This window comes from Pagrus major, chromosome 5 (assembly GCF_040436345.1).
Source record: "Pagrus major chromosome 5, Pma_NU_1.0".
In the NCBI taxonomy this organism is placed as follows: domain Eukaryota; kingdom Metazoa; phylum Chordata; class Actinopteri; order Spariformes; family Sparidae; genus Pagrus; species Pagrus major.
The window spans coordinates 42112839-42139545 of NC_133219.1; the positions used below are offsets into that span (position 1 = coordinate 42112839).

General features: G+C 41.9%; 2 protein-coding genes across 2 annotated transcripts; both read left to right on the plus strand.

Annotated features, from left to right (window-relative positions):
* The first annotated feature begins 2478 nt into the window (after positions 1 to 2478).
* bnipl (BCL2 interacting protein like) lies at positions 2479 to 13335 on the plus strand. Its single transcript, XM_073466828.1, has 10 exons — positions 2479 to 2620; positions 5678 to 5767; positions 8310 to 8377; positions 8734 to 8988; positions 9501 to 9701; positions 10953 to 11055; positions 11384 to 11515; positions 11653 to 11739; positions 11833 to 11931; positions 12073 to 13335. Exons 1-10 carry the CDS (start codon positions 2586 to 2588, stop codon positions 12095 to 12097), a joined length of 1095 nt encoding a protein of 364 aa, XP_073322929.1. The 5' UTR covers positions 2479 to 2585; the 3' UTR covers positions 12098 to 13335.
* Positions 13336 to 19286: 5951 nt separating this feature from the next.
* LOC140996417 (thioredoxin-interacting protein-like) lies at positions 19287 to 23171 on the plus strand. Its single transcript, XM_073466820.1, has 7 exons — positions 19287 to 19729; positions 20802 to 20877; positions 20964 to 21111; positions 21438 to 21650; positions 21729 to 21875; positions 22424 to 22753; positions 22859 to 23171. The coding sequence occupies exons 1-7, from the start codon at positions 19462 to 19464 to the stop codon at positions 22904 to 22906; spliced, it is 1230 nt and encodes a 409-aa protein (XP_073322921.1). The 5' UTR covers positions 19287 to 19461; the 3' UTR covers positions 22907 to 23171.
* The last annotated feature ends 3536 nt before the right edge of the window (positions 23172 to 26707 follow it).

Consider the following 26707-nt stretch of genomic DNA (forward strand, 5'->3'; position numbering starts at 1 on the left):
ATCGTCAGTCAGTGAACATGTTGAAACATCTGATGGAGGCGGAACCAAACTGATATTAGAAGAAGAAGAAGAGTCTGATTGTGACTGACAGGTCAGACAGACAGACAGACAGACAGAGAGAAGACAGACAGACGACAGACAGAGAGACAGACAGACAGACAGACAGAGAGAGACAGACAGACAGACAGAGAGAGACAGACAGACAGACAGAGAGACAGGCAGACAGAGAGAGAGAGAGAGACAGACAGACAGACAGACAGAGAGACAGACAGACAGAGAGAGACAGACAGACAGACAGACAGACAGACGACAGACAGAGAGACAGACAGACAGACAGACAGAAAGACAGAGAAAAGACAGACAGAGACACAGACAGACAGAGAGAGAGACAGAGAGAAGACAGAGAGAAGACAGACAGACAGAAGACAGACAGACACACATATGGACACCGGACATGTCATCAACATCAACACTTCCTGTTTGTTTCACAATAAGTGTTTTTAAACCAACTGAAGGGATTTAATTGTGAAACAGACAGGAAGTCACCTGAGGAACAGACGAGGTTTTTTCCTCGTGTCATCAGCAGCAGCTCTCAGCCTTCACTTCCTGCTGACCTTTGACCCCAAACACGGCTCACTCATTGGCTGTGTCCAAATTCAGGGGCTGCAGCCTTCGAATGCCAATTACGTCACAACGCCGTGCGAAGGCCGTCCCAATACGAAGGCTCCTTCAAATGCAGCCTGCACTTCCCTCGTTTAGGAGGACGCACCGCTACTGTCCTTCGCGGCCTCACATATCCCAAGATCCTTTGCGCATCGCTGCTCAGTCCCGAAACAGAAGAGGAAGCAAGAGAAAATGGCGACATCAAGTGGCGCAGACATGACATTCAAATTTAAGTAATGGGTTCATACTCGGTTTTTAGTCATTTGAACATCCAACGCCAGATATGTTAAACTTCAAGAGACTATAAAACCTCCAAATTTCAACTTTCAGTTAAAACATGTGACGCTGGTGATGCTGTGGTAAATATAGTTGTTATTCACCAATGGGTTAATGTTTATTTTGTAATGTTGATAATTCAGTTTAGATTTGACTCATTGTTCACACATAAATAAATGTACACGTTTGATAGATTTGAACCAAAACAGACTTTAATGCATGAACACCTGGTGACGCAACCAGGAAACACTCCGAAGGCTGGACCGACCCATTTAACAGCGGTGGACGAGGCCTTCAAGGTCTCTCCGAAGGACCAGGCCCTCGTGGGCCGCAAAGGCCGCGTCCTTGAAGGCTGCAGCCCCTGAATTTGGACACAGCCATTTACTACCTCATCAAACAGAACATTTGTCAGCTTTACGACCTGCAGCCTCATTACTGCCACCTGCTGGTGATCTGCATGAATAACTGAGTTATTGTCATCTAATTAATGATTGAATCGTTAAGAAAACAGTCAAATTTAACAACAAGATACATTTTCACTGAATGTAAAGATACTAAAATTTAAATAAATAAGGTTGTGAAGTTGATACTGCGTTCACTGTTCAGTCTGTCAGTGAGTAAAACAGACGATCAAACTTTGTTTCTTTGTTCTCAGATTAAATGTGAAGTTGAAGCTCAGAGGTCGTTAAAGGATTTCTGTTTGTTTTCATCACATCAGACCTGAAGGCAAAAATCTGAATTTTAATAAAAAGTTTTGAGATATTCAACAGAAATTGAAACATTTTGATAAGTCCAATTTTAAATCTTGCGACATTATTTACTTTAAATTCTCCAGAATTCTGACTTTACATCGTCACTCTGACATGCTGCTCAGTTAATTAGTTTAAATCCAGATTATGAGAATTTTCTGTGCAGTTTGAATTTATAAAAGTTTTGACGTGTGACGTGTTTTGACTTGAAGTCTTTATGAGATCATAAAACATCAGTTTTGGAATTTAAAGCAAGATCAAGTGAAATTTTTAACTTTTAATTTTCAGTTTGGAGTCGATTAGCAAATTTTTTTTTGTGGAATCTTGAGAATGGAAGTGATGTTTTTGAGTCAAAGTGAGACGCTGAGATCGTTTTTAACTCTCAGATCAGAATAAATCCTCAAAACTTCAATAAAAAGTTGGATTTGAAGTGACATGAAGATTTTTGTTCCTTTCATGAGTTTATCGAGAATGAAACCTTTTTATTTTGTCTTTGTTTATATTTAATCTGTCGTGAACTTTTTAATAAAACAAAATGAACTCCTGACGGTCGGCAGGTGGGCAGCAGGACCCCGAGGACACCCGAGAGTTCCTCCTGCCTCAAACAGCCTCAGCAGCTGATTGGTTCATTTTAATGAAGTCGGAGTGAAGCTGACCTGCCGCCTCACCTGTCGGCACAGACCAGGTGAGCATCGACCAATCAGACGACAGCTCTGCTGTGAAATGCAGCCGAACCTGTCGGGCAGAGAGAGAGAGAGAGGGTGAGAGAGAGGGCGAGTCACATTGAGTCAGAGTAGGAACTCCCTCAGAGAGAGAGAGAGAGAGAGGACGGTCCTCACACTCGTCCAGACGCTCACACATGCTGGTCAGAACACACTGTGACATCACAGTGACATCATGAGCTCCCCCGCTGGGAACACAGATGAGGACAGGTACGTTTAATACTTAAACACACACACACACGTACTCAGGTTTCACTGTATGTGTATTTGTGTGTGTGTGTGTGTGTGTGTGTTTCCTGTTCCAGTAGAAAGAGGAAGTTGAGTTGACATCGTTGGTGTTCGTGGTTTCTAGTGTTCGTTCTTCCAGACGGTCAGTGAAGGGGTCTCTGTGGTGCGTTTATAGTCTCAGGCTGTGTCTCAGTTCAGGGGCTGCAGCCTTCGAAGGAGCATTTGAAGGCCAATTACGTCACAACGCCGCGCGAAGGCCGTCCCAATTGGAAGGCTCCTTCAAATGCAGCCTTCTCTTCCCTCTTTTTGGAGGACGCACCGCTACTATCCTTCGCGGCCTCCCATATCCCAAGATCCTTTGCGCGCCCGAAAAAGAAGAAAGAAAGAAAGAAAATGGCGACATCAAGTGGTGTAGATCGTCACTTTCACGGGCCTGGGCGGCAGAAATCGTGACGTAAGGGTGAGGGGCGGGAACATCTGGTGACGCAACCAGGAAATGCTCCGAAGGCGAGACCGTCCCATTTAACAACGGTGGACGCGGCTTTCGAAGGACGCAGCCCCTGAATTGAGACACAGCTACAATGTTTGTTGGTCAGCAGGAAGTGATGTCACCTGACTTCCTGTCTCCTGTGACTCCTCAGGTGTCTCCAGGTTCAGGAAGCTGGTCTGTCTGTCTGTCTGTCTGTCTCCAGGCGTAGAGATGGTCGGCTCTCACTGTCTCCTCTGTAACTTGGTGGTCTTGGCTCTGCGTCCGTCTCTCCGTCTGTCCATCTGTTCAGGTGTTTCATCAGTTCAGCTGCTCAGACAGGAAGCTGCTGGCTGTTACCATGACAACAATACAGACCAGAGCAGGCGCTGTGTTCAGGCTCTGTAGGATTTTATTCATCATATACTTGTCTGTCTGCTCGACCATGTGACCACGTCAGGAGTCCTGAATTCTACTGTGTTACTGATCACCATCTTCAAGCACCTGGATTGTCCTTGAACGTCCCTGGAAGCTCAGTGTGGTGGACTGAGAAGCTGTGACTCGAGAGGCCGTGATCAGCTCCAGCGGCTGGTCCACAGTGAGAACATCATGCCGCTGTGCTCGATGGAATGATCCAGACAGAACCTCCTGATGAACCCTGGAACTGTTTCAAACACTCCTGGAACCTCTTCAGTCACCCCGTTATCCCATGTGGTGAACCCTGACACCTCCACAATCACTTGAACAACCTCCTTTAACATCTTTCTCGACCTCCTAAGCTCTCCTGGAACCCCTACTGTTTACCTCCTTCAGGAACCATAAAGCTCCTCTCAAAACCTCTTCAAGCACCCTGGAACTGCAGTAAGTCCTCCTGGAGAATCCCTTCAGAATCCTTGAAACCTCCTTAAACTCTTACATAACCTTTTCAAGCACTCCTTGAATCTCTTCAAGCGCCTCAGGAACCCTTGAACCCTCTGGAGGACAAATGACCCTGCTGAGAGTTGTGGATTTTCCCAGTCAGACCCTGAAGGCACCATAGTAGAAACATGATGCCCCCTCCTCTACCTGTGACCTGCACACACACAGGTGCACAGGTGTGTTTACCTGGTGGGTGTGTCAGATAAAGCGTATCGACATTCTGCTTCAGTAACAAGAAACAGAGGAACAATAGAGCCCCGCCCCCTCACCTGCTCAGGTGTGTCCGTGTGAACAGTCAGAATCAGAGCAGTCAGGCAGGTCCGTTCAGTCTGATTAGATCCAGATTTTATTAGAACAACGAGCCGCTGATGGATCGACCGCAAGCTGAACTGAAGACGGTTACCTGCTGACAGGTGACATGTGAGAGTCACATGACCACATCTCTTTGTTTAACAGGAACAGCAGGAAGAAGCTTAAAATGACAGAAAAGTGAATGGAGTCTGGCTTCAGAGAAAGAACACAGGGCAGAGCAGGAATCCTCCGATGTTACTGATAACTGTGTGTGTGTGTGTGTGTGTCTGTGTGTGTGTGTGTGTGTCTGTGTGTGTGTGTGTGTGTGTGTGTGTGTGTGTGCGCGTGTGTGTGTGTGTGCGCGCGTCTATCTGTGTGTGTGTGTGCGTGTGTGCGTCTGTGTGTGTGTGTGTGTGTGCGTGTGTGTGTGCGTGTGTGTGCGCGCGTCTGTCTGTGTGTGTGTGTGTGTGCGTGTGTGTGTGTGTGTGTCTGTGTGTGTGCGTGTGTGTGTGTGTGTGTGTGCGCGCGTCTATCTGTGTGTGTGTGTGTGTGTGTGTGTGTGCGTGTCTGTCTGTGTCTTGGGGTGGCAATAGCTCAGTCCATAGGGACTTGGCTTGGGGACTCAAAGGTGGCCGGTTCAAGTCCCACTTGGACCAGAAAAAGTGTGATGTGGACTAGTAATGGAGAATGCTAGTTCACATCCTGGGCATTGCCGAGGTGCCCTTGAGCAAGGCACTGGCCCCTAAGACTGCTCGTTGGGCGCTGTGCATGTGGCCCTTCACTCATCTCCTCTATACGCTGTGTGAGCTCTGATTCTACTTGTTTTAGTTACTTAAGTAACTCTCTGTTCTCTGAGTCTCCACCCGACAGTCCGACAGTTTGTTCAGCTGTTAAAACACTTTCACCTGCAGCTGTTTGTTCCTCTGCTGGTTCTGACTGTCAGGCTGCTGCGTCCTCCTTGTCCTCCTTGTCCTCCTCCTCGTCCTGGTCGTCTCCTTCCTGGTCCTCCTCGTCATCTTCCTCCTCGTCCTCCACGTCTTCCTCCTGGTCCTCCTCCTCATCTTCCTTCGTGTTGTCCTCGTCCTCATCCTCGTCCTCGTCCTCGTCACCTTCCTTCTTGTTGTCCTCATCCTCGTCGTCTTCCTCCTCGTCCTCGTCTTTGTCATCCTTGTCATCTTCCTCCTCCTCGTCCTTTTCTGAGTCCTCCTCGTCCTCCTCCCCATCCTTGTCCTCGTCCTCATCTTCCTCCTCCTCCTCCTCCTCCTCCCCATCCTCATCCTCATCATCCTCGTCCTCCTCCTGTCCGCTAATTGTCAGCCTGCCTCTGTGTTAATGAGCAACTGCTGATGATCTTATTCTGTTAGTCCCTGCAGGGCTCCTGTAGCAGCCTCAGGCCCCCCCAACATCCAGGACATGGAGCTGAGGGAGGAGTGGCAGGACGACGGCTTCCCCAGGTCTCACCTCTGACCTCTGACCTCTGACCTCTGTTACAAGTCTAATATGTTGGAGAGAGAACATGATAGTTAACGTGTTAGAGAATGTGTTAGAACATGTAAGATAACATGTTAGAGAACATAATAGAGAACATGATAGAGAACACGTTAGAGAAAATGTTAGAGAACGTGTTAGAGTGTGTTAGAACATGTAAGATAATATGTTAGAGAACATGTTAGAGAACATGATAGAGAACACGTTAGAGAATGTGTTAGAACATGTAAGATAACATGTAAGATAACATGTTAGAGAACATGATAGAGAACATGATAGAGAACACATTAGAGAACATGTTAGAGAATGTGTTAGAGAATGTGTTAGAACATGTAAGATAACATGTTGGAGAACATAATAGAGAATGTGTCAGAGAACATGATAGAGAACGTGTTAGAGAATGCGGTGGAGAACATGATACAGAACATGTTAGAGAATGTGTTGGAGAACGTGTAAGGGAATGTGTTGGAGAACACGATAGAGAACGTGTTAGAGAACATGTTAGAGAACGTGTTAGAAAATGTGTTGGAAAACATGATAGAGAATATGATAGAGAACATGATAGAGAACATGTTAGAGAACATGTTAGAGAACATGATAGAGAACGTGTTAGAGAATGTGTTAGAGAACATGATAGAGAACGTGTTAGAAAATGTGTTGGAGAACATGATAGAGAACATGTTAGAGAACATGTTAGAGAACATGATAGAGAATATGATAGAGAACATGATAGTTAACGTGTTAGAGAATGTGTTAGAACATGTAAGATAACATGTTAGAGAACAGGATAGAGAACAGGATAGAGAACACGTTAGAGAACGTGTTAGAGAATGTGTTAGAACATGTAAGATACATGTTGGAGAACATGATAGAGAATGTGTCAGAGAACATGATAGAGAACGTGTTAGAGAATGTGTTGGAGAACATGATAGGGAACGTGTTAGAGAATGCGTTAGAACATGATAGAGAACGTGTTAGAGAATGTGTTGGAGAACATGATAGAGAACGTGTTAGGGAATGTGTTGGAGAACATGATAGAGAACATGATAGAGAACGTGTTAGAGAACATGATAGAGAACATGTTAGAAAATGTGTTGGAGAACATGATAGAGAACATGTTAGAGAACATGATAGAGAACATGATAGAGAACACGTTAGAGAACATGTTAGAGAATGTGTTAGAACATGTAAGATAACATGTTGGAGAACATAATAGAGAATGTGTCAGAGAACATGATAGAGAACGTGTTAGAGAATGCGGTGGAGAACATGATACAGAACATGTTAGAGAATGTGTTGGAGAACGTGTAAGGGAATGTGTTGGAGAACATGATAGAGAATATGATAGAGAACGTGTTAGAGAACATGATAGAGAACGTGTTAGAAAATGTGTTGGAAAACATGATAGAGAATATGATAGAGAACATGATAGAGAACATGTTAGAGAATGTGTTGGAGAACATGATAGAGAACGTGTTAGAGACTGTGTTGGAGAACATGATAGAGAACGTGTTAGAGAACATGATAGAGAACGTGTTAGAGAATGTGTTAGAGAACATGATAGAGAACGTGTTAGAAAATGTGTTGGAGAACATGATAGAGAACATGATAGAGAATATGATAGAGAACATGATAGTTAACGTGTTAGAGAATGTGTTAGAACATGTAAGATAACATGTTAGAGAACACGTTAGAGAACATGTTAGAGAACGTGTTAGAGAATGTGTTAGAACATGTAAGATAACATGTTAGAGAACAGGATAGAGAACACGTTAGAGAACGTGTTAGAGAATGTGTTAGAACATGTAAGATAGCATGTTGGAGAACATGATAGAGAATGTGTCAGAGAACATGATAGAGAACGTGTTAGAGAATGTGTTGGAGAACATGATAGGGAACGTGTTAGAGAATGCGTTAGAACATGATAGAGAACGTGTTAGAGAATGTGTTGGAGAACATGATAGAGAACGTGTTAGGGAATGTGTTGGAGAACATGATAGAGAATATGATAGAGAACATGATAGAGAACGTGTTAGAGAACATGATGGAGAACGTGTTAGAAAATGTGTTGGAGAACATGATAGAGAACATGTTAGAGAATGTGTTGGAGAACATGATAGGGAACGTGTTAGAGAATGCGTTAGAACATGATAGAGAACGTGTTAGAGAATGTGTTGGAGAACATGATAGAGAACATGTTAGAGTACATGATAGAGAACGTGTTAGAGAACGTGTTAGAGAATGTGTTGGAGAACATGATAGAGAACGTGTTAGAGAACATGATAGAGAACGTGTTAGAGAATGTGTTAGAGAACGTGATAGAGAACGTGTTAGAAAATGTGTTGGAGAACATGTTAGAGAACATGATAGAGAACATGTTAGAGTACATGATAGAGAACATGATAGATGATATGATAGAGAATATGATAGAGAACATGAACTGTGGAAGAACCCTTTAAAACAAACATGCTGACTCTTTTATCTTATGTTGTTGTTGGGGGGGTTCAGGCCTCTCCCAGAGGATTGTGGGAGTCCAGAGGAGGCAGAGAGCCCGTCAGGTGGCGAACAGCGACCAGGTGACCCAGAGAACTTTCTTATTTCCCCTAAATTTCTTTTAATTTTGCCACAAAGTCTGAGAAAACAAGGAAGAAAATCAAAAACATAAATATTTGAACTACTATTGTTTGTTTAATGTTGTAGAGTTGTTTGTTTATGAAGATCTTTTTAAAGGAAATGATTATGAATTATTTCTGTGAGGTGATGGGTCAGGTGTGAGCAGGTGTGGTAACAACAGGAAGTGAGTTTCTGCAGTTGGTCAGCAGGAAGAGCTGCAGCAGAGACTGTTCATGGAGGAGATTAAGATTCTGATTATGACTTTTGACCTTTTACCTCTGTCCTCTGCTTATCTGGCCCCACCCTCCTCTCCCCTCAGCCCCACCCACCAGTCTCGCCCTATCAGGAACAGTTGGGGGCGGGGCTAAGAAGCGTCTTGTCGCCCCGTCTCTCAGTCTCACTCTGAGCCGCAGAGACTCTTACGACCTGAGCAGCGACGGCTTCACCGCTGCCGCACTGTCAGCGACGCCGGACGAGACGCTGTCACTCGACATCAACCTGGAGGCCCTGGAGACGCCGTCAGACAGCGAGACAGGAACTCTGCCAGACAGCATGCACGAGCTGGAGTGGGAGGGTGAGACAGGCCTGCTGTCACCATAGTGACCACACTGTTGCCCAGTCAACCAGGACTGTAGTCTGAAGGATTGTAATGTTAGACCCCAGTCACTGATTCAGGTGGAGGTCAGGTGAAGGTTAGGTGAAGGTCAGGTGGAGGTCAGGTGAAGGTTAGGTGGAGGTCAGGTGGAGGTCAGGTGAAGGTCAGGTGGAGGTCAGGTGAAGGTTAGGTGGAGGTCAGGTGGAGGTCAGGTGAAGGTCAGGTGGAGGTCAGGTGAAGGTTAGGTGGAGCTCAGGTGGAGGTCAGGTGAAGGTCAGGTGGAGGTCAGGTGGAGGTCAGGTGAAGGTCAGGTGGAGGTCAAGTGGAGCTCAGGTGGGGCTCAGGTGTAGAGCTGTGAGTCGTCTGCGTAGCATCAGACACACAGGTGTTAACAGAACATAACAGAACCGCAGCAGAAAGGATGAAAACTGAGCCACAGCACAGGAGAGAGATAACAATATCTCTGCTGACCTCTGACCTCTCTCTGACAGATGACCTCCCCCGGATGGCGAGGGGCGGGGCCGGGGCCGGGGCCATGGCCAGTAGCCCGAGGGAGCAGTCAGAAAATCTGATGGAACTGGACCAGGTGGACAGCAGGGGTCGTCGTTGGAGAAGGTTCTGCATCTCCGGACATGAATATAACGTGAACATGAGCGTCCTCGAGCCGTACCTACAGGTCCTGTCACACGGAGGTCAGAGGTCACTGTTTACTCTTCTTGTATTTTATTATGATTGTTTCTCAACATGATGTCGTGATGTAATGAACATTTATTTTCTATAGTGTTCTCTCTACTTCACAGTCACATATAGATGTGCTCAGTGGAGCAGAGGAGGCTAAAATCTGTGACACATCTGTGACACATCTGTGACACGTCTGTGACACGTCTGTCGCCCTATTCACACAGAGACACCACATTATCTCGACAGCGGAGGTTCCCCATTTCTCTGCCTTTGTTTGCTCACACAGAACCAAGCAGCTCCGGCGTAAAGACGCTCCAGTGTGTCAATTCATACAGCAAGCCGGCGCCGCGGATCCAAAAGAGGCGTGACTAATAGAATTTTTTCACTCTAAATTACATAATTAAATAATCACCATCAGTAAACAGGACGCTGTCTGACTCTGTCACTCACGGGGAGGGAGGCTGTTTCCTGGGGGGAAGTTCACTGAAGTGAAGGAGGGCTGACCGTCACCATGACAACAGTAACTACAACAACACAACACTGAAGGAGACAAACACATGTGAGTTAAAGTTTTTGCCGGAGACAGATGGTCGGTAGGACAGACAGGAGGACAGACAGGAGAACAGACAGGAGGACAGACAGGAGGACAGACAGGAGGACAGACAGGAAAACAGACAGGAGGACAGACAGGAAAACAGACAGGAGGACAGACAGGAGAACAGACAGGAGGACAGACAGGAGGACAGACAGGAAAACAGACAGGAGGACAGACAGGAAAACAGACAGGAGGACAGACAGGAGGACAGACAGGAGAACAGACAGGAGAACAGACAGGAGGACAGACAGGAGGACAGACAGGAAAACAGACAGGAGGACAGACAGGAGAACAGACCGGAGGACAGAAAGGAGGACAGACACTTCTTCACGTATAACTGCAGTATTATTTTCCTCATAAGTTGCCAAAGACACGACCGGTTACCACGTTACCGTTGTTTGGTTCTGTAACGTTGCTTTGTGGGTCATTTCTCTTTTATTTGATGAGTGAAGGATCTGTTTAGTTGTCAGACTGTGAACACACAGACCCGTCTCTCCTCTACTGTGGCTCTGATTTGGATCAGAGCCACAGCAAAACTTTCCCTCCTCTCCACATCTGAAACGTTCACACAGATTACGATGTGGAGAATCGGCGCATGATTCCCGCACTGAAAGGGCAGTGTGAATGGGGCTAGTGACTTTCCTGCTCATGTCTGATTGGTTGTCAGGTTACTATGGAGATGAGATGAACGCCATCATCCTGTTCACCTCCTGCTACCTGCCAGAGAACACGGTGGAGGACTACGAGTACGTCATGGACAACCTGTTCAGGTGAGCTCGGTTTTCTGTCTTTAGGAACATTTCAGTAAAAGATTTTTGTTAAACCAAAATACATAAACATGGTATTTGTCTGTTATTGTTTACTGAATGAAAAACCTAGATTATTAGATTAAAGATTAGATTATTCACAAGACGCAGCGCTGAAAGAAGTTGAGGCAGAAGCACTGGAGGCCTGATGGTCAGCAGCGAGGAGCTGAGGCTCAATGATGGATGTGTTTTCATCATGACTTATTCTGATGGTCAAACTGTGTGTGTGTGTGTGTGTGTGTGTGTGTGTGTGTGCGTGTGTGTGTGTGCATGTGCGTGTGTGTGTGTGCAGGTACATCGTGGGGACGTTGGACCTCATGGTGTCAGAGAACTACCTGTTGGTCTACCTGTGTGCGATGGCTCCCAGAAACAAGCTGCCGGCCATCAAGTGGCTCCATCAGTGCTACACCTCCATCGACAGGAGGTACGATGGATTCACTCACCAGGACAGTCCTGTGGGGTGGAGCTGTCACACTGTCTGATGGTTGAATAAACTGTGAACGTCTTCAGAGAGTAAATATTGATGAGAAGTGATCAGACTGTTGTCATGTCTGTGTTCAGGCTGAAGAAGGACCTGAAGGGGCTGCTGGTCGTCCACCCTGCCTGGTACATCAAAGCTCTGATCACTGTGGTCAAACCCTTCATCAGGTCTGCAACACACACACACACACACACACACACACACACACACACACACACACACACACATTAGATGAAACATTTATGGTCTGTTGTCTCCAGTGAGAAGTTCAGCAGGAAGATCCGGTTCATCCAGAGTCTGCAGGAGCTGTCACAGTTCATCCCCACAGAAAGACTGCAGATACCTGACGCCATACGCCAGTAAGAACCTCATTCTACTGATTCTACTGGAGTTCTACTGATCCAGAACTTCTCCTCCACCTCCCTGTTCTCTATAAACAGCTCCATCAGGTTAAACACCTGCTTCACTCTGTTGAACTCGTCTCTCCTTTGTTTCTGCAGCTTTGATGAGAATTTGAACCGATGACGATCACAGACTCTCAGAGGTCAGCAGACTTGGATGGTCCTGAAGGTCGAAGGTCACCAGGAGCTCCAGGATGCTGTCAGCCTGATGACCTCTGACCGCTGTCCTGTATAGAAAAAGGTTTATTTATTCTGTCTGTCTTTGAATCAGAGGAGGGTTACTTTAACATCTGCTCCTCCTGCAGCTTCACACACATCACACCCCCAAACTGCAGAGAAAGTCTGCTGGGTTTTAGTTTCATTACTGTCCTGATCCGAGGACTCTGGTTCCTGCTGGGACTCTGGTTCCTGCTGGGACTCTGGTTCCTGTTGGGACTCTGTTTCCCGTTGGGACTCTGGTTCCTGTTGGGACTCTGTTTCCTGTTGGGACTCTGGTTCCTGTCGGTGCTCTGGTTCCTGTTGGGACTCTGTTTCCTGTTGGGACTCTGTTTCCTGTCGGGACTCTGGTTCCTGTCGGGACTCTGGTTCCTGTCGGGACTCTGTTTCCTGTTGGGACTCTGTTTCCTGTTGGGAGTCTGGTTCCTGTCGGTGCTCTGGTTCCTGTTGGGATTCTGGTTCCTGTCGGGACTCTGGTTCCTGTCGGGACTCTGGTTCCTGCTGGGACTCTGGTTCCTGTTGGGATTCTGGTTCCTGTTGGGATTCTGGTTCCTGCCGAGACTCTGTTTCCTGTTGGGACTGGGGCTGAGACTCTGGCTGAAGTGTTGCTGCTGATGTTGCAGCTCTGCCTCAGACACGTGTGTCACACAGGTTACCCTCTCCAGGTGTTCAGGACAGGAAACATCTCATTTTAAATCTGGTTTGAGGTGTGAAGCTGCTGTGGGAAACATGATGTAATGAACATGTTAATGTGGCTGTAGACAGAAGCAGGTTTCCTGATTCAAATTGTTGGTCTGTTGAAATCAATCATGTAAATACTGTCGGGTCCATTTGAGGCATTTTCCTTTAAAATCCTGAAGTTTGTGTAATTGTTCAGCTCCGGCTCTGTACAGAGAATCAGAACTTACTGAAGGACTTGTTGTCGTCAGTCCTCAGTGGACTTCTGCAAGATTTTTGGGTGATGTTAATTTATTATCTGCTTGAGCTTTTCCAACGTTTGTACACGGATCTCTTTAATGTTCCATATTTTTATTTAAAAGCATAACATTTTCTTGGTTGAGGAACAAAACATGTTGCTAAACCTAAAGTTACAACAAGAGCTTCACCTGTTTCACTCACATATAATAAAAGCATCAATTGAACCTTCTTCACAACATGACACCTGTTTGTTTTTCACATCTTTAATATTTTACTTCATAAACCATCTGATCCTGAATGACTGAAGGTTCCTGTCTGAAGATCAATCATGTTCCTGTTTAAATCAATCAGCTGCATGTCGAGCTTCAGATTGCAAACAGTAAAGTCTTCTTCAAGTCACTACAATCAACATTTCAGGGCAGAAAGTCTAAGATCCAGCAGCCAATCAGGTGTGACCACAGATGTTTCCAGCTCAGTTTCTGTTTGTTCAGGATCGTTCTAGAAAGTGAAGCAGAATGAGAGCAATCACTTGACCACGAACACCTGGAGTCACACTGGATTCTAGAAAAAAAACCATTGTGATTGAACGCAGCTGAAATCCTTTAAACTCTCAGGCTGAAGACATCAGAGTATAGACTCAGTGAGAGCAGGTCCTCTTCAGTCCAGCAGAGGGCATCATGTTCACACCAACAGCCCTCAGCTCAGCTCACTGTCCCTGTCAGGCTTCCACAGTTAGTCAGTGGTTCTCAGTCACTGCAGGAGGATGTGGATGACCTGGAGAAAATATGAAGTTGAATTTAGCTGAATATGATTAACAACAAGAGTTGTCTGATGTCATCGCTCCAACTTTTATTTCACTTAAATCAAACTTGGATCTTTTGATCTTTATGTTGCTTCTTATCATCGTTAACTGATAAACAATCAGGAGCGTCTGCGGGGAGCCACAGATAATTCATTTAGACTTGAACAAACTTTTTTAGTCTCTCAAACTGTAAAATGTATTCTGTAGAGGTGATTCCTAACGTCTCCTCTCTGAGTGTTTCTTCTATTTATTTTGTTGTTTCCTGACAGGTTCCAAATGTTTGGACACTTTCACATCACTAGAACTTAAACTGATGTTCTGTAAATTTAAACTAAATTAAGTCATTAAAGTTTCTTTAGTTGTAGAAAATATACCTCCTGTGTCGCTCTTCACATCTCATTTGTTCACTCATTGTTTCATTCCCGCTCATAAGCTATTAAATAAATATACCAAAAATATAATACAAATATTTATCATATAAAATATGTATTTACGAATTCTAGTATAAATATTCCATTTAAACTTCATGTTCTCACTGCTGTCATAGCTTTTGTCCACAGGGGGCGCCAGAGTCAACACAATAGGAAAGTTCAGTGTAGCTGCTTTAATTCGAACATTAATTATTAACATTATTAACATTTCTCTCTCAAACAAAGGTCCACTTACCAGCATTTTACAGAAATTTCACCTACTTTTGACTTCAGTTTCCGAGGTAAGGAACTAACTATATAAACAAAAGTGACGGTCAGATCAGATTGACCTTCATAGTTCATATGAATAATGAAACAATGAGTCCTCCAGTTCAGACTGAAGTCAACAAAAAGCAGCTCGTCGTTTCCTGTGGACAACCAGAGATTTACTGAACGACAGCTGTCGTTAGCAGATCGTATCAGCTGTAGCTAGCTTATTAAGCTATTGTTAGCTCCATCATATCATTAAAAACTTCATGACATGTTTTCAGCTGACTAGTGTCTGAACAAGAACACTTAAGAGTCACAGTAATGGGCCATCATGCTAACTAAAAGCTTACGGACAGAAATAACACAGACTTGATAAACGTGCAGGTCTGAAGATAGTTCTTAGACCTGTTGTAGGTGGTTTAGCTCATCAGCAGGACATGCTAACATTGTGATATATGTCTCATTATAAACATGATTAACATATTAACATTATAAACATTATAAACATATTAACACATACAAACATTATAAACATATAAACAATATAAACCATGTAAACATATAAACAATATAAAAATACAAACATACAAACAATATAAACACATAAACATTATAAACATAGGAACATTATAAACATATAAACATATTAAACATTATAAACATTATAAACATACAAACATAAAAATAACATTATAAACATATAACACATATAAACATTATAAACAATATAAACATTATAAACATATAACACATAAACATATACATATAAACATTATAAACATTATAAACATACAAACATAAACATATAAACATTATAAACATATAAACATTATAAACATATAACACATATAAACATATACATATAAACATTATAAACATAAACACATAACACGTATAAACATTATAAACAATATAAACATATAAACATTATAAACATATAAACATTATAAACAAACATATAAACATAATAAACATATAACATATAAACATTATAAACATATAAACATTATGAACATACAAACATTATAAACATAAACATATACACATTATCATATAAACATATGAACATTATAAACATATATTTAAACATATAAACATATATTATTATATCATATATATATATTTAAACATATAAACATAAACATTATAAACATATAAACACATATATAAACATTATAAACATATAAACATTATAAACATAAACACAGATATAAACATAAACATAAACATTATAAACATATAAACATAAACATTATAAACATATAAACATAAACATTATAAACATATAAACATATATTTAAACATATAAACACATATATAAACATTATAAACATAAACACATATATAAACATTATAAACATATAAACACCTATATAAACATTATAAACACATATATAAACATATAAACATAAACATTATCAACACATATGTAAACATTATAAACATATAAACACATATATAAACATTATAAACATATAAACACATATATAAACATTATAAACATATAAACATATAAACACATATATAAACACCATAAACATATAAACACATATATAAACATTATAAACATATAAACACATATATAAACACCATAAACATATAAACACATATATAAACATTATAAACATATAAACACATATATAAACACCATAAACATATAAACACATATATAAACATTATAAACATATAAACACATATATAAACACTATAAACATATAAACACATATATAAACACCATAAACATATAAACACATATATAAACACTATAAACATATAATCACAAAATGTGAAACACTTTTACAAAGCTTGAGACAAATTTACATTTTAGAAAACATTTTTACATATCATTTACAAAATTACATAACCATAACACATTTACAACCCCCGAAACAAATTTACATTTCAGAAAACAAATTAACAAGACACGAAATACTTTTACAAACGGCAAAACAAATTTACAAGCGGCGAAACACTTTTACAAGTCCCGAAACAAATTTACAAATATCAACCATCAACCGGAAAGGGAATGTGCCAACTCCGGGGTTGAACCGGAAGTGATAACGGGGAACAGCCAATACGAGTTAAAAAACATATATAAACATATAAACACATATATAAACATATAAACACATATATAAACATTATAAACATATAAACACATATATAAACATATAAACACATATATAAACACTATAAACATATAAACACATATATAAACATTATAAACATATAAACACATATATAAACATATAAACATATAAACACATATATAAACACTATAAACATATAAACACATATATAAACATATAAACACATATAAAAACATTATAAACACATATATAAACATATAAACACATATATAAACATTATAAACACATATATAAACATTATAAACATATAAACACATATGTAAACATATAAACACATATATAAACACATATATAAACATATAAACACACATATAAACATATACACACATATATAAACATTATAAACACATATATAAACATATAAACACATATATAAACACATATATAAACATATAAACACATATATAAACATATACACACATATATAAACATTATAAACACATATATAAACATATAAACACATATATAAACATATACACACATATATAAACATATAAACACATATATAAACATATAAACACATATATAAACATTATAAACACATATATAAACATTATAAACACATATATAAACATATAAACACATATATAAACACATATTTAAACATATAAACACATATATAAACATATAAACACATATATAAACATTATAAACATATAACACATATATAAACATTATAAACACATATATAAACATATAAACACATGTATAAACACATATATAAACATATAAACACATATATAAACATTATAAACATATAAACACATATATAAACATATACACACATATATAAACATATAAACACATATATAAACACATATATAAACATATACACACATATATAAACATTATAAACACATATATAAACATATAAACACATATATAAACACATATATAAACATATAAACACATATATAAACATTATAAACACATATATAAACATATAAACACATATATAAACACATATATAAACATATAAACACATATATAAACACATATATAAACATTATAAACACATATATAAACACATATATAAACATATAAACACATATATAAACATATAAACACATAAATAAACATATAAACACATGTATAAACACATATATAAACATATAAACACATATATAAACATTATAAACATATAAACACATATATAAACATATACACACATATATAAACATATAAACACATGTATAAACACATATATAAACATATAAACACATGTATAAACACATATATAAACATATAAACACATATATAAACATATAAACACATGTATAAACACATATATAAACATATACACAGATATATAAACATATAAACACATATATAAACACATATATAAACATATACACATATATATAAACATTATAAACACATATATAAACATATAAACACATATATAAACACATATATAAACATATAAACACATATATAAACATATAAACACATATATATACATATAAACACATATATAAACATATAAACACATGTATAAACACATATATAAACATATAAACACATATATAAACATTATAAACACATATATAAACACATATATAAACATATACACACATATATAAACATATAAACACATATATAAACATAAACACATATATAAACATATAAACACATATATAAACACATATATAAACATATAAACACATATATAAACACATATATAAACATATAAACACATATAAACACATATATAAACATATAAACACATATATAAACACATATATAAACATATAAACACATATATAAACACATATATAAACATATAAACACATATATAAACATTATAAACATATAAACACATATATAAACATATAAACACATATATAAACATTATAAACACATATATAAACATATAAACACATAAATAAACATATAAACACATATATAAACATATAAACACATATATAAACATTATAAACACATATATAAACATATAAACACATATATAAACACATATATAAACATATAAACACATATATAAACACATATATAAACATATAAACACATATATAAACACATATATAAACATTATAAACACATATATAAACACATATATAAACACATATATAAACATATAAACACATATATAAACACATATATAAACATATACACACATATATAAACACATATATAAACATATAAACACATATATAAACATATAAACACATATATAAACACATATATAAACATATAAACACATATATAAACATTATAAACACATATATAACACATATATAAACATATAAACACTCAGAGGTCAGTCGTTCTCAGTCTGTTTCTATTCTCACTCTGATGACTCTACTGCTGCAGCCACAGGCCCCGCCCCCCCCCCGAGACATGAGCTGTCCACGCGTCCTCGCTGCATTCTCATTGGCTGCATTCGGCCCAGCGGTCCGTGGTGACCAATCACGGAGCTCCGTCCTGCTGCCGCTCGGTGTGTCCACACAGTGAGCACGTGCTGCTCGGTGAGCGGTAACGGGACACCGGAGAGCCGGAGGCGGTATAAAAGGGCCTGGACCGTTAAGTGACACACAAACACAGGCCGAGCGACCACAACAGCGTTATATATGATTAATGTGTAATTTACTGCGTCAGACTTGATTTAGTCATTAATTATAACTCAATACTTTTTATATCTTTTATTTTATTTCCGTCGCATTTAAACAGTTTTATTTTGTAGGTGACTTCCTGTCAGTCCGTCATGGTTCTGGCTCCGGTCAACAAGCTGCGGCTCTTCCAGCTGCTCTTCTCGGACCCCGGCCGGCTCTTCTACAGCAGCGGGGAGAAGCTGTGCGGCTCCGTGCAGCTGGAGGCGGCTCAGCCCTGCAGGGTCACCGGCCTCAGGGTCACCGCCGCCGGCTGCGCCCGCGTGGACCACCGCGGCGGGAAGAACCGCAAGACCCGCAGCCAGGAGGTGGAGTACATGAAGTATGAGGAGGAGCTGAGGCTGGAGGAGGTGCTCACCAAAGGTGAGGAGGTGGTGGAAGAGGAGGTGATGGTAGAGGTGGAAGTGGAGGAGGAGGTGGAAGAGGAGGTGATGGTGGAGGTGGAAGAGGAGGAGGAGGTTGAGGTGGAAGAGGAGGTGATGGTAGAGGTGGAAGAGGAGGTGATGGTGGAGGTGGAAGAGGAGGAGGAGGAGGTGGCGGAGGAGGAGAAGGAGGAGGAGGTGGTGGAAGAGGAGGTGGAAGAGGAGGAGGAGCAAGAGGAGGTGGAAGAGGAGGAGGAAGAGCAGGAGGAGATGGAGGAGGAGAAGGAGGAAGTGGAAGAGGAGGAGGAGGAGGAAGAGGAGGAGGAGGTGGAAGAGGAGGAGGAGGAGGAGGAGGAGGAGAAGGAGGAGGAGGTGGAGGGCTTACTGAGATGAGTTCAGACACAAAGTTTGATCATAATAACAGAAATATGTTCAGAACAAACTAAGTTTTAATATTTGGACTTTAATGTTAATTTCAATAAAAGAATCGGTGAAGCAGAGAAATCAGGTTCAAGTCAGTTTGATTGGAGACGTTTGTAGAATCGACTGTTTTTATTGAGTTCAGTGAAATAATGTGATTCTCACGTTTAGTTCTATAATATAATATAATATAATATGATGTGTTATAATATAAATCATGTATCTGCCAAACACTCAGCTGAGACTTTAAACTTTGTTAAAATGTGAAGTTTTCAACATGTTTGTGTATTAAAGGTGCAATATGTAAGACTTTTAGTTAGAAACATTAAGAATTAAAGTTGTGAACAGAACAAAGTTCTGACCTGATGACATCTGTTATAACTCTCCTCAAGTTAGCATGCTAACCAGTTAGCATGCTAACCAGTTAGCCCTGACCTGGTCTCAAGCTCATCGACAGCCCCCCCGATGTCTGAACTCCCAGTCTGGACTGCTAGCTGCACGGCTAACTGAGCTAACGGCAGCTACAGTTAGCAGCAGTTAGCGGTTACCTTGTTCATGTGCTGCCCCCTCAGGCGCTCAGTTCTTACATAATGCACCTTTAACGAGTGTGTTGTCAGTGCTGCTGCCTTGCTCACGAGCCTCTCTGCCCTCAGACTATGACGGCTGCTTCCTGCTGCAGGCTGATAAAACTTACAGCTTCCAGTTCGGCTTCGAGCTGCCGGCAGCCGGGTGAGACTCTGCCTGATCACAGTGGATCTGATCACTGATCGCAGCCATTGATTATTGATCTGACGCGCTCTCTGCTCTGGTTTCAGCCGTCTGGTGTCGTCCTACAAAGGAAAGTTCGGTTACGTCCGTTACTACGTGAGGGCGGTGCTGGACAGGCCGTCCCAGCATGCTTTGCAGTGTGAGAGGGAGTTTGAGGTCGAGGAGCCGCTGGACGTCAACCGACCCGACCTGCTGGTACGAACACGTCCACACGTTAAAGGAGCATAACGGCTCGTTAATCAATCATCACTTCAGGTTTCTATGACGTTAAACTTCCTGCTGACTCAGCGTTTCCTGACAGAGTTTCAGTCCACAGTCACAACAACACAACGTCATAAATTATACATGAAGGTTCCACTGTTGTTCTTAACAGAACCCACAGCTGCAGGAAACAGCCGAGTCCTGTCAGTCAAAACTGAGGGCAGAGTCTCTGTACACACAGTGATGACCTGTCGGTCTGTGTCAGGTGACGTAGACGGAGCTGAAGGTATGAAGTCTAACAGACTGTGTCGTCCAATTAGGCTCCGGCTGCAGCGTCCGCTCAGAAGAAGGTCACCTGTATGTTCATACCTGACGGCCAGGTGTCCATCAGCGCTCAGATCGACAGGAAGGGTTTCTGCGAGGGAGAAGAGATCCACATCAACGCCAAGTTTGAGAACACCTGCTCACGGATCGTCGTGCCGAAGGCCGCCATCATCGCCAAAAACTCATACGTCGCAGATGGACGCATCAAGGTGACGCACAGACACGAGGATCACTTCCTGTCCATTAACGGTCCAGAACGGTTCTAACAGGTTCTTTACTTTGTTCAGGAGCTGCATCAGAAACTGCTGGCGGTCAGAGGGAACCACATCATCTCCGGGATGTGCGACATGTGGCAAGGGAAGACCATCAGAGTCCCCAAACTGAAGCCGTCGCTGCTCGGCTGTGACATCATCAAGGTGGACTACGCCCTCAGGGTGAGTCTGATGACATCAGCATAGTTCAGTAAGAAACCAGATCCACCTGGGACGGGCAGACCTGGTCCCGCCCTGGCCCTGGTCTGACTCAGGTCCTGGATCTGGTCCTGTAGCAGTCGATGAAAGTGTGTGAGACATTCTCTGATGAGATGATATCAGGACAGCAGAGTCACTCGCCATCTTCTGCAGAAGACTCAAGACTCACTTGTTCAGACTTCACCTGGACCCCGCAGAGCATGACCCCCCCCCACCCCAAAATTAAAAAAAAAACCACTTGTATGTTCTGACCCGTAGCACTTACATCACAGCACTTCTGTACTGAAGGTATCTTGATAAATAGCAGCTACTTTGCTCAGATGAGGCTTGAAAACTGTTTCTATTTTTTCTACTTTATCGACGGTGAAATGTTGTTTCTGTCTTGTGACAAATGTTCTTATTGTAAGTTGCTTTGGACAAAAGCGTCTGCTGAATGTTAATGTAAATGTAAATGTAATGTAAATGTAAACTGAACCAGGTGAGACATTAAGCTCCGCCCCCTCCTCCCTCAGATCTCGCTGCACATCCCGGGCAGTAAGAAGCTGGAGCTGGAGCTGCCGCTGGTCATCGGGACGATCCCGTTCAGCGGCGTCGGCAGCCGGACCAGCAGCATGAGCAGCCAGGCCGAGTCCCTGATGAGCCAGACCGGGTCCCTGAGCAGCTGGTCCTCCTTCCCTTCGGCCCCGCCCAGCTACAGCAACATCCACAGAGACCTGAGGGTGGACGGCCCCCGCACCCCCCTCCTCCACGACTACGACGGCGGCGAGGAAGACGAGGAGGAGGAGGGGCTCTTCATGAGAGCACCTGAACTGTACTACCCCCCTCCCCCCGCCTACAGCGAGGTGAGACCAGCAGAGACTCGGACCTGGTTCAGATCTCAAGATTTCTCCTCCTCATCATCAGAAGAAGAGAAAGTTCTCTGTAACCTCTTCTTCTGTTGTTTTCAGGTGGATCAGGACGCCGTTAACCCTCCTAAGGTCGTTCAGGTCTTCTGAGGACGACCGCACGGTTCCACCGCCATCACGGGTCCGACCCCTCGAACCTGCAGCTCCACGACCCGGTCAGACACCTCAGGACTGTAACAGCTTCATGACGATGACTCAGCAGTTTTGTCACATTGTTAAAAGTGTTTTTTATATTTGTCGTTAAACGTTTTTGTTTTTTTACGACTAGTTTCAGGAAGTTCTAGTTGTACATATTTTGTAAATAAGAGCAGAAGTTTATTTTTATATTCAAACAATAAATCAGTTCAACTTTAAATCTTGTCAGTTTGTTTCATGACATCATCACCATCTCACCAGGCCTCAAGGACCAATCAGAGTCCTTTGTTTGAAAACAACATGGCAGCTCCTCCAGATGTTAGGGTAGCTGCTCTAGCATCAGTTAGCATAGCTGCTTTAGCATCAGTTAACGTAGCTATTTTAGCATCAGTTAGCGTAGCTGCTCTAGCATCAGTTAGCATAGCTGCTTTAGCATCAGTTAGCATAGCTGCTTTAGCATCAGTTAACGTAGCTATTTTAGCATCAGTTAGCGTAGCTGCTCTAGCATCAGTTAGCATAGCTGCTTTAGCATCAGTTAGCGTAGCTGCTCTAGCATCAGTTAGCGTAGCTGCTTTAGCATCAGTTAACGTAGCTATTTTAGCATCAGTTAGCATAGCTGCTCTAGCATCAGTTAGCATAGCTGCTTTAGCATCAGGTAGCGTAGCTGCTCTAGCATCAGTTAGCGTAGCTGCTTTAGCATCAGTTAATGTAGCTGCTTTAGCATCAGTTAATGTAGCTGCTTTAGCATCAGTTAGCGTAGCTGCTTTAGCATCAGTTAGCGTAGCTTCTTTAGCATCAGTTAGCATAGCTGCTTTAGCATCAGTTGTAATAGAAATTCACTGAACTCAACAGTTTGAATCAGTGTCAGTTTGTGTTCACGTCATAGATTCAAACACAAGAACCAGATAACATGTAAACATTGCATCCACACAAACTAATGAGAGTTGCTGAACTAGCACATGCGCCAAAAAGTTCTGGTTTCCTGTTTACTTCCTGGTTATACAGCTCATTGAATATGCACAGCTGGCCCCGCCCACTGGTTCCCCCTCGGCCCACAGATTTCACATTGTGATGATGTTTTAAATCTCTTCTCAGTTTATTGTAAAGTTTTACAGGTGAGTCGAGCTGGTTCACACTGAGTGTGTACTGAGTGTGTACACTGAGTGTGTACTGAGTGTGTACACTGAGTGTGTTGAAGGTGATGTGATTGTGATTCTGGGCTGTATGAATAAAATAAAGATGTTTTTAAAGAGCGAACGTTTGAAGAAAGTTTCTAAAAGTGAAGACGTTTCCTTTTTTTTCAACAAGAAGTTTGAATCAGGGTCAAGTGTGTGTGTGTGTGTGTGTGTGTCAGCAGTGTAATCTGACCCTGTTTACAACTGCAGCTGCTCACAGCAGAGACGTCTGTCTGACCTCGTTACAGCAACACAGGTACTCAACACAGGTACACACAGTACACAGTATATACTGTATATGCAGTATATATTGTGTACTGTGTGTACTGTATATACAGTATATACTACTGCATATACAGTATATACTGTGTACTGTGTGTATATTTATAGATAAATGTATATTTAATGATTATTGTATAAACAGTGTGACCCTGAAGACAGAAACTCATCATCATGTTACTGTTGGCCTACATACCTCACACACACTCACACTCACACAAACACACACTTCTGTTGTCCTGCGTGACCAGCAGCCTGTCTTCACTCTCATTGGTCAGCAGTGGAGCTGGGGCTGCATGTGATTGGTGGAGGCCTGGCGGTCATTCGCTCAGAGAGTGATCTGAGTCAGCGCCAACACTCACATTTCTTCTTCTGCTTCCACATTTAGAACCAGAATGCTAATGCTAATGCTAACGCTAGCTCACAGTCAACCAAACGCAGCAGGGAGACAGGAGGTAAAGGTCACGACGGCCTGAGAACAGACTGGTTTTGACTGAGGCTGCATTATTAATCCAAATAACATCAACGACATGCAGACGACAGAAACAAACCACCAGCACCACGATGACGTCCTAACCCACAAATGTTCTGATGGAGCAAAACTCCAACAAATGTGAGTTTTTATCAGTGAAAATGAAAATGATGATGCAGACTGATCGTTAGAAATGACGTCACTATGATGATATCTGTCAATAAGCCTAACCCAGCCACCAGCTGATCCCAGCAGAGCAGATAATCAGTGAGTCCATGGATCAAACATGCAGAAAGACGGCTCAGAACAGGAAATGTGTTTCCAAAATAAAGTGTAAAGATAGAGGTGTGATGGAAGCTGTCAGCAGAGAGCCGACCTCAGATCAGCTCAGAGTGAGATTTCCAGGAAAACGCTGAGACAAACTGAGACAGATGGACGGACAGATGGACGGACAGACGATCTGAGTTTATTTCTGGACGTCCAACAGTTCCTGTAAATAAACATGGTCTGACATGAAGACGTGGAGTTACCGTGAAGCAGATTGTTCTCTGAGTGATGAAACTTTAAACAGTTTGTAACCCTTTGAGACTGAGTGAAGCGTCACAAGCGCCCCCTGCAGGCAGAAGAGCTTCTAACAACACGATGACTCATTTATTCTGACAGTCTGAACAGAAGAGGAGCTAAAATATGTTCCTGAGTTGATACGAGGCCTCATCAGTCAGAAAGTTCTGTCTAAAACGTCCATGATGTCTGTAAATAATGAATCAGTAACAATAAACTAATAATAAAATGTACATTAATATCAGATTCTGTTCAGAGGACAAACAGAACCCTCTGAACCTCAACAGTCTGGTACAAACACTGGAGACAGCAGTCCACCGTCCTCCAGCAGAGGACCATGGCCACAGACTTGGAGGTGCTGACTCTAATCCCTGTAAACAGCCCAGTTACTGCTGGACATCACGGACTGATGAAGCCAGCAGAACCACGTCATCTGCAGAAAGCAGAGACACAATTCTGAGGCTGCCAAACCGAGCCCTCTCCTCATCACAGCTGAGCCTTCAGATCCTGTCCATGAATGTCACGACAGGATGGGAGACCAGAGACAACCCTGGAGGAGTCCAACACCACCTGAAACACAGTTCTCACTTTGGTTTTATAAGTATCGGAAACCTCGTAGCATCGGCCTCAGTATCCCCGACAGGACTCCCAGAGGGACACGGCGCCAAGTCCACAAAACACATGAAGACTGGATGCTCAAAGTCCCATAACTAGTAAAGAGCTGGTCCATTGTTCCACGACCAGAACTGAATCCACATTGTTCCTCCTGAATCTGAGGTTCAACAATCTCGTTTCCAACACTCTGGACTGAACTTGCCCAGGGAGGCAGATCAGTGTGATACCTCAATGATTGCAGCTCACCTGTCGCCCGACAAGCTTCTTGAATACCTCAGAGACTTCTGCAAACGATGTGATGAAGACTTCCCTCGAGTCTTCAGACCTCCACAGAAGACGTGTTAGTTGGGTTCTGAAGCTGCAGCCCTTTCGGACTCTCTGTATCTGTCTGCAGCTTCAGGAGTTCACTGGACCAACTGAGCCTGAAAGGCCTCCTGCTTTAGTTTGACGGCTTCCCTGAATGCAGGTGTCCACCAGTAGGGTCTTAGGTTTCCGCCACGACAGGTAACAATAAAGGATGGGAGTGTGCTCAAAGGATGTGCAGACCAACTGGCAGATGTTCTCACGGACATCTTCAACATCTCCCTGAGCAGTGCCACCGTCCCATCGTGCTTTAAAACCACCACCATTGTCCATGTGCCCAAAAAGTCACCT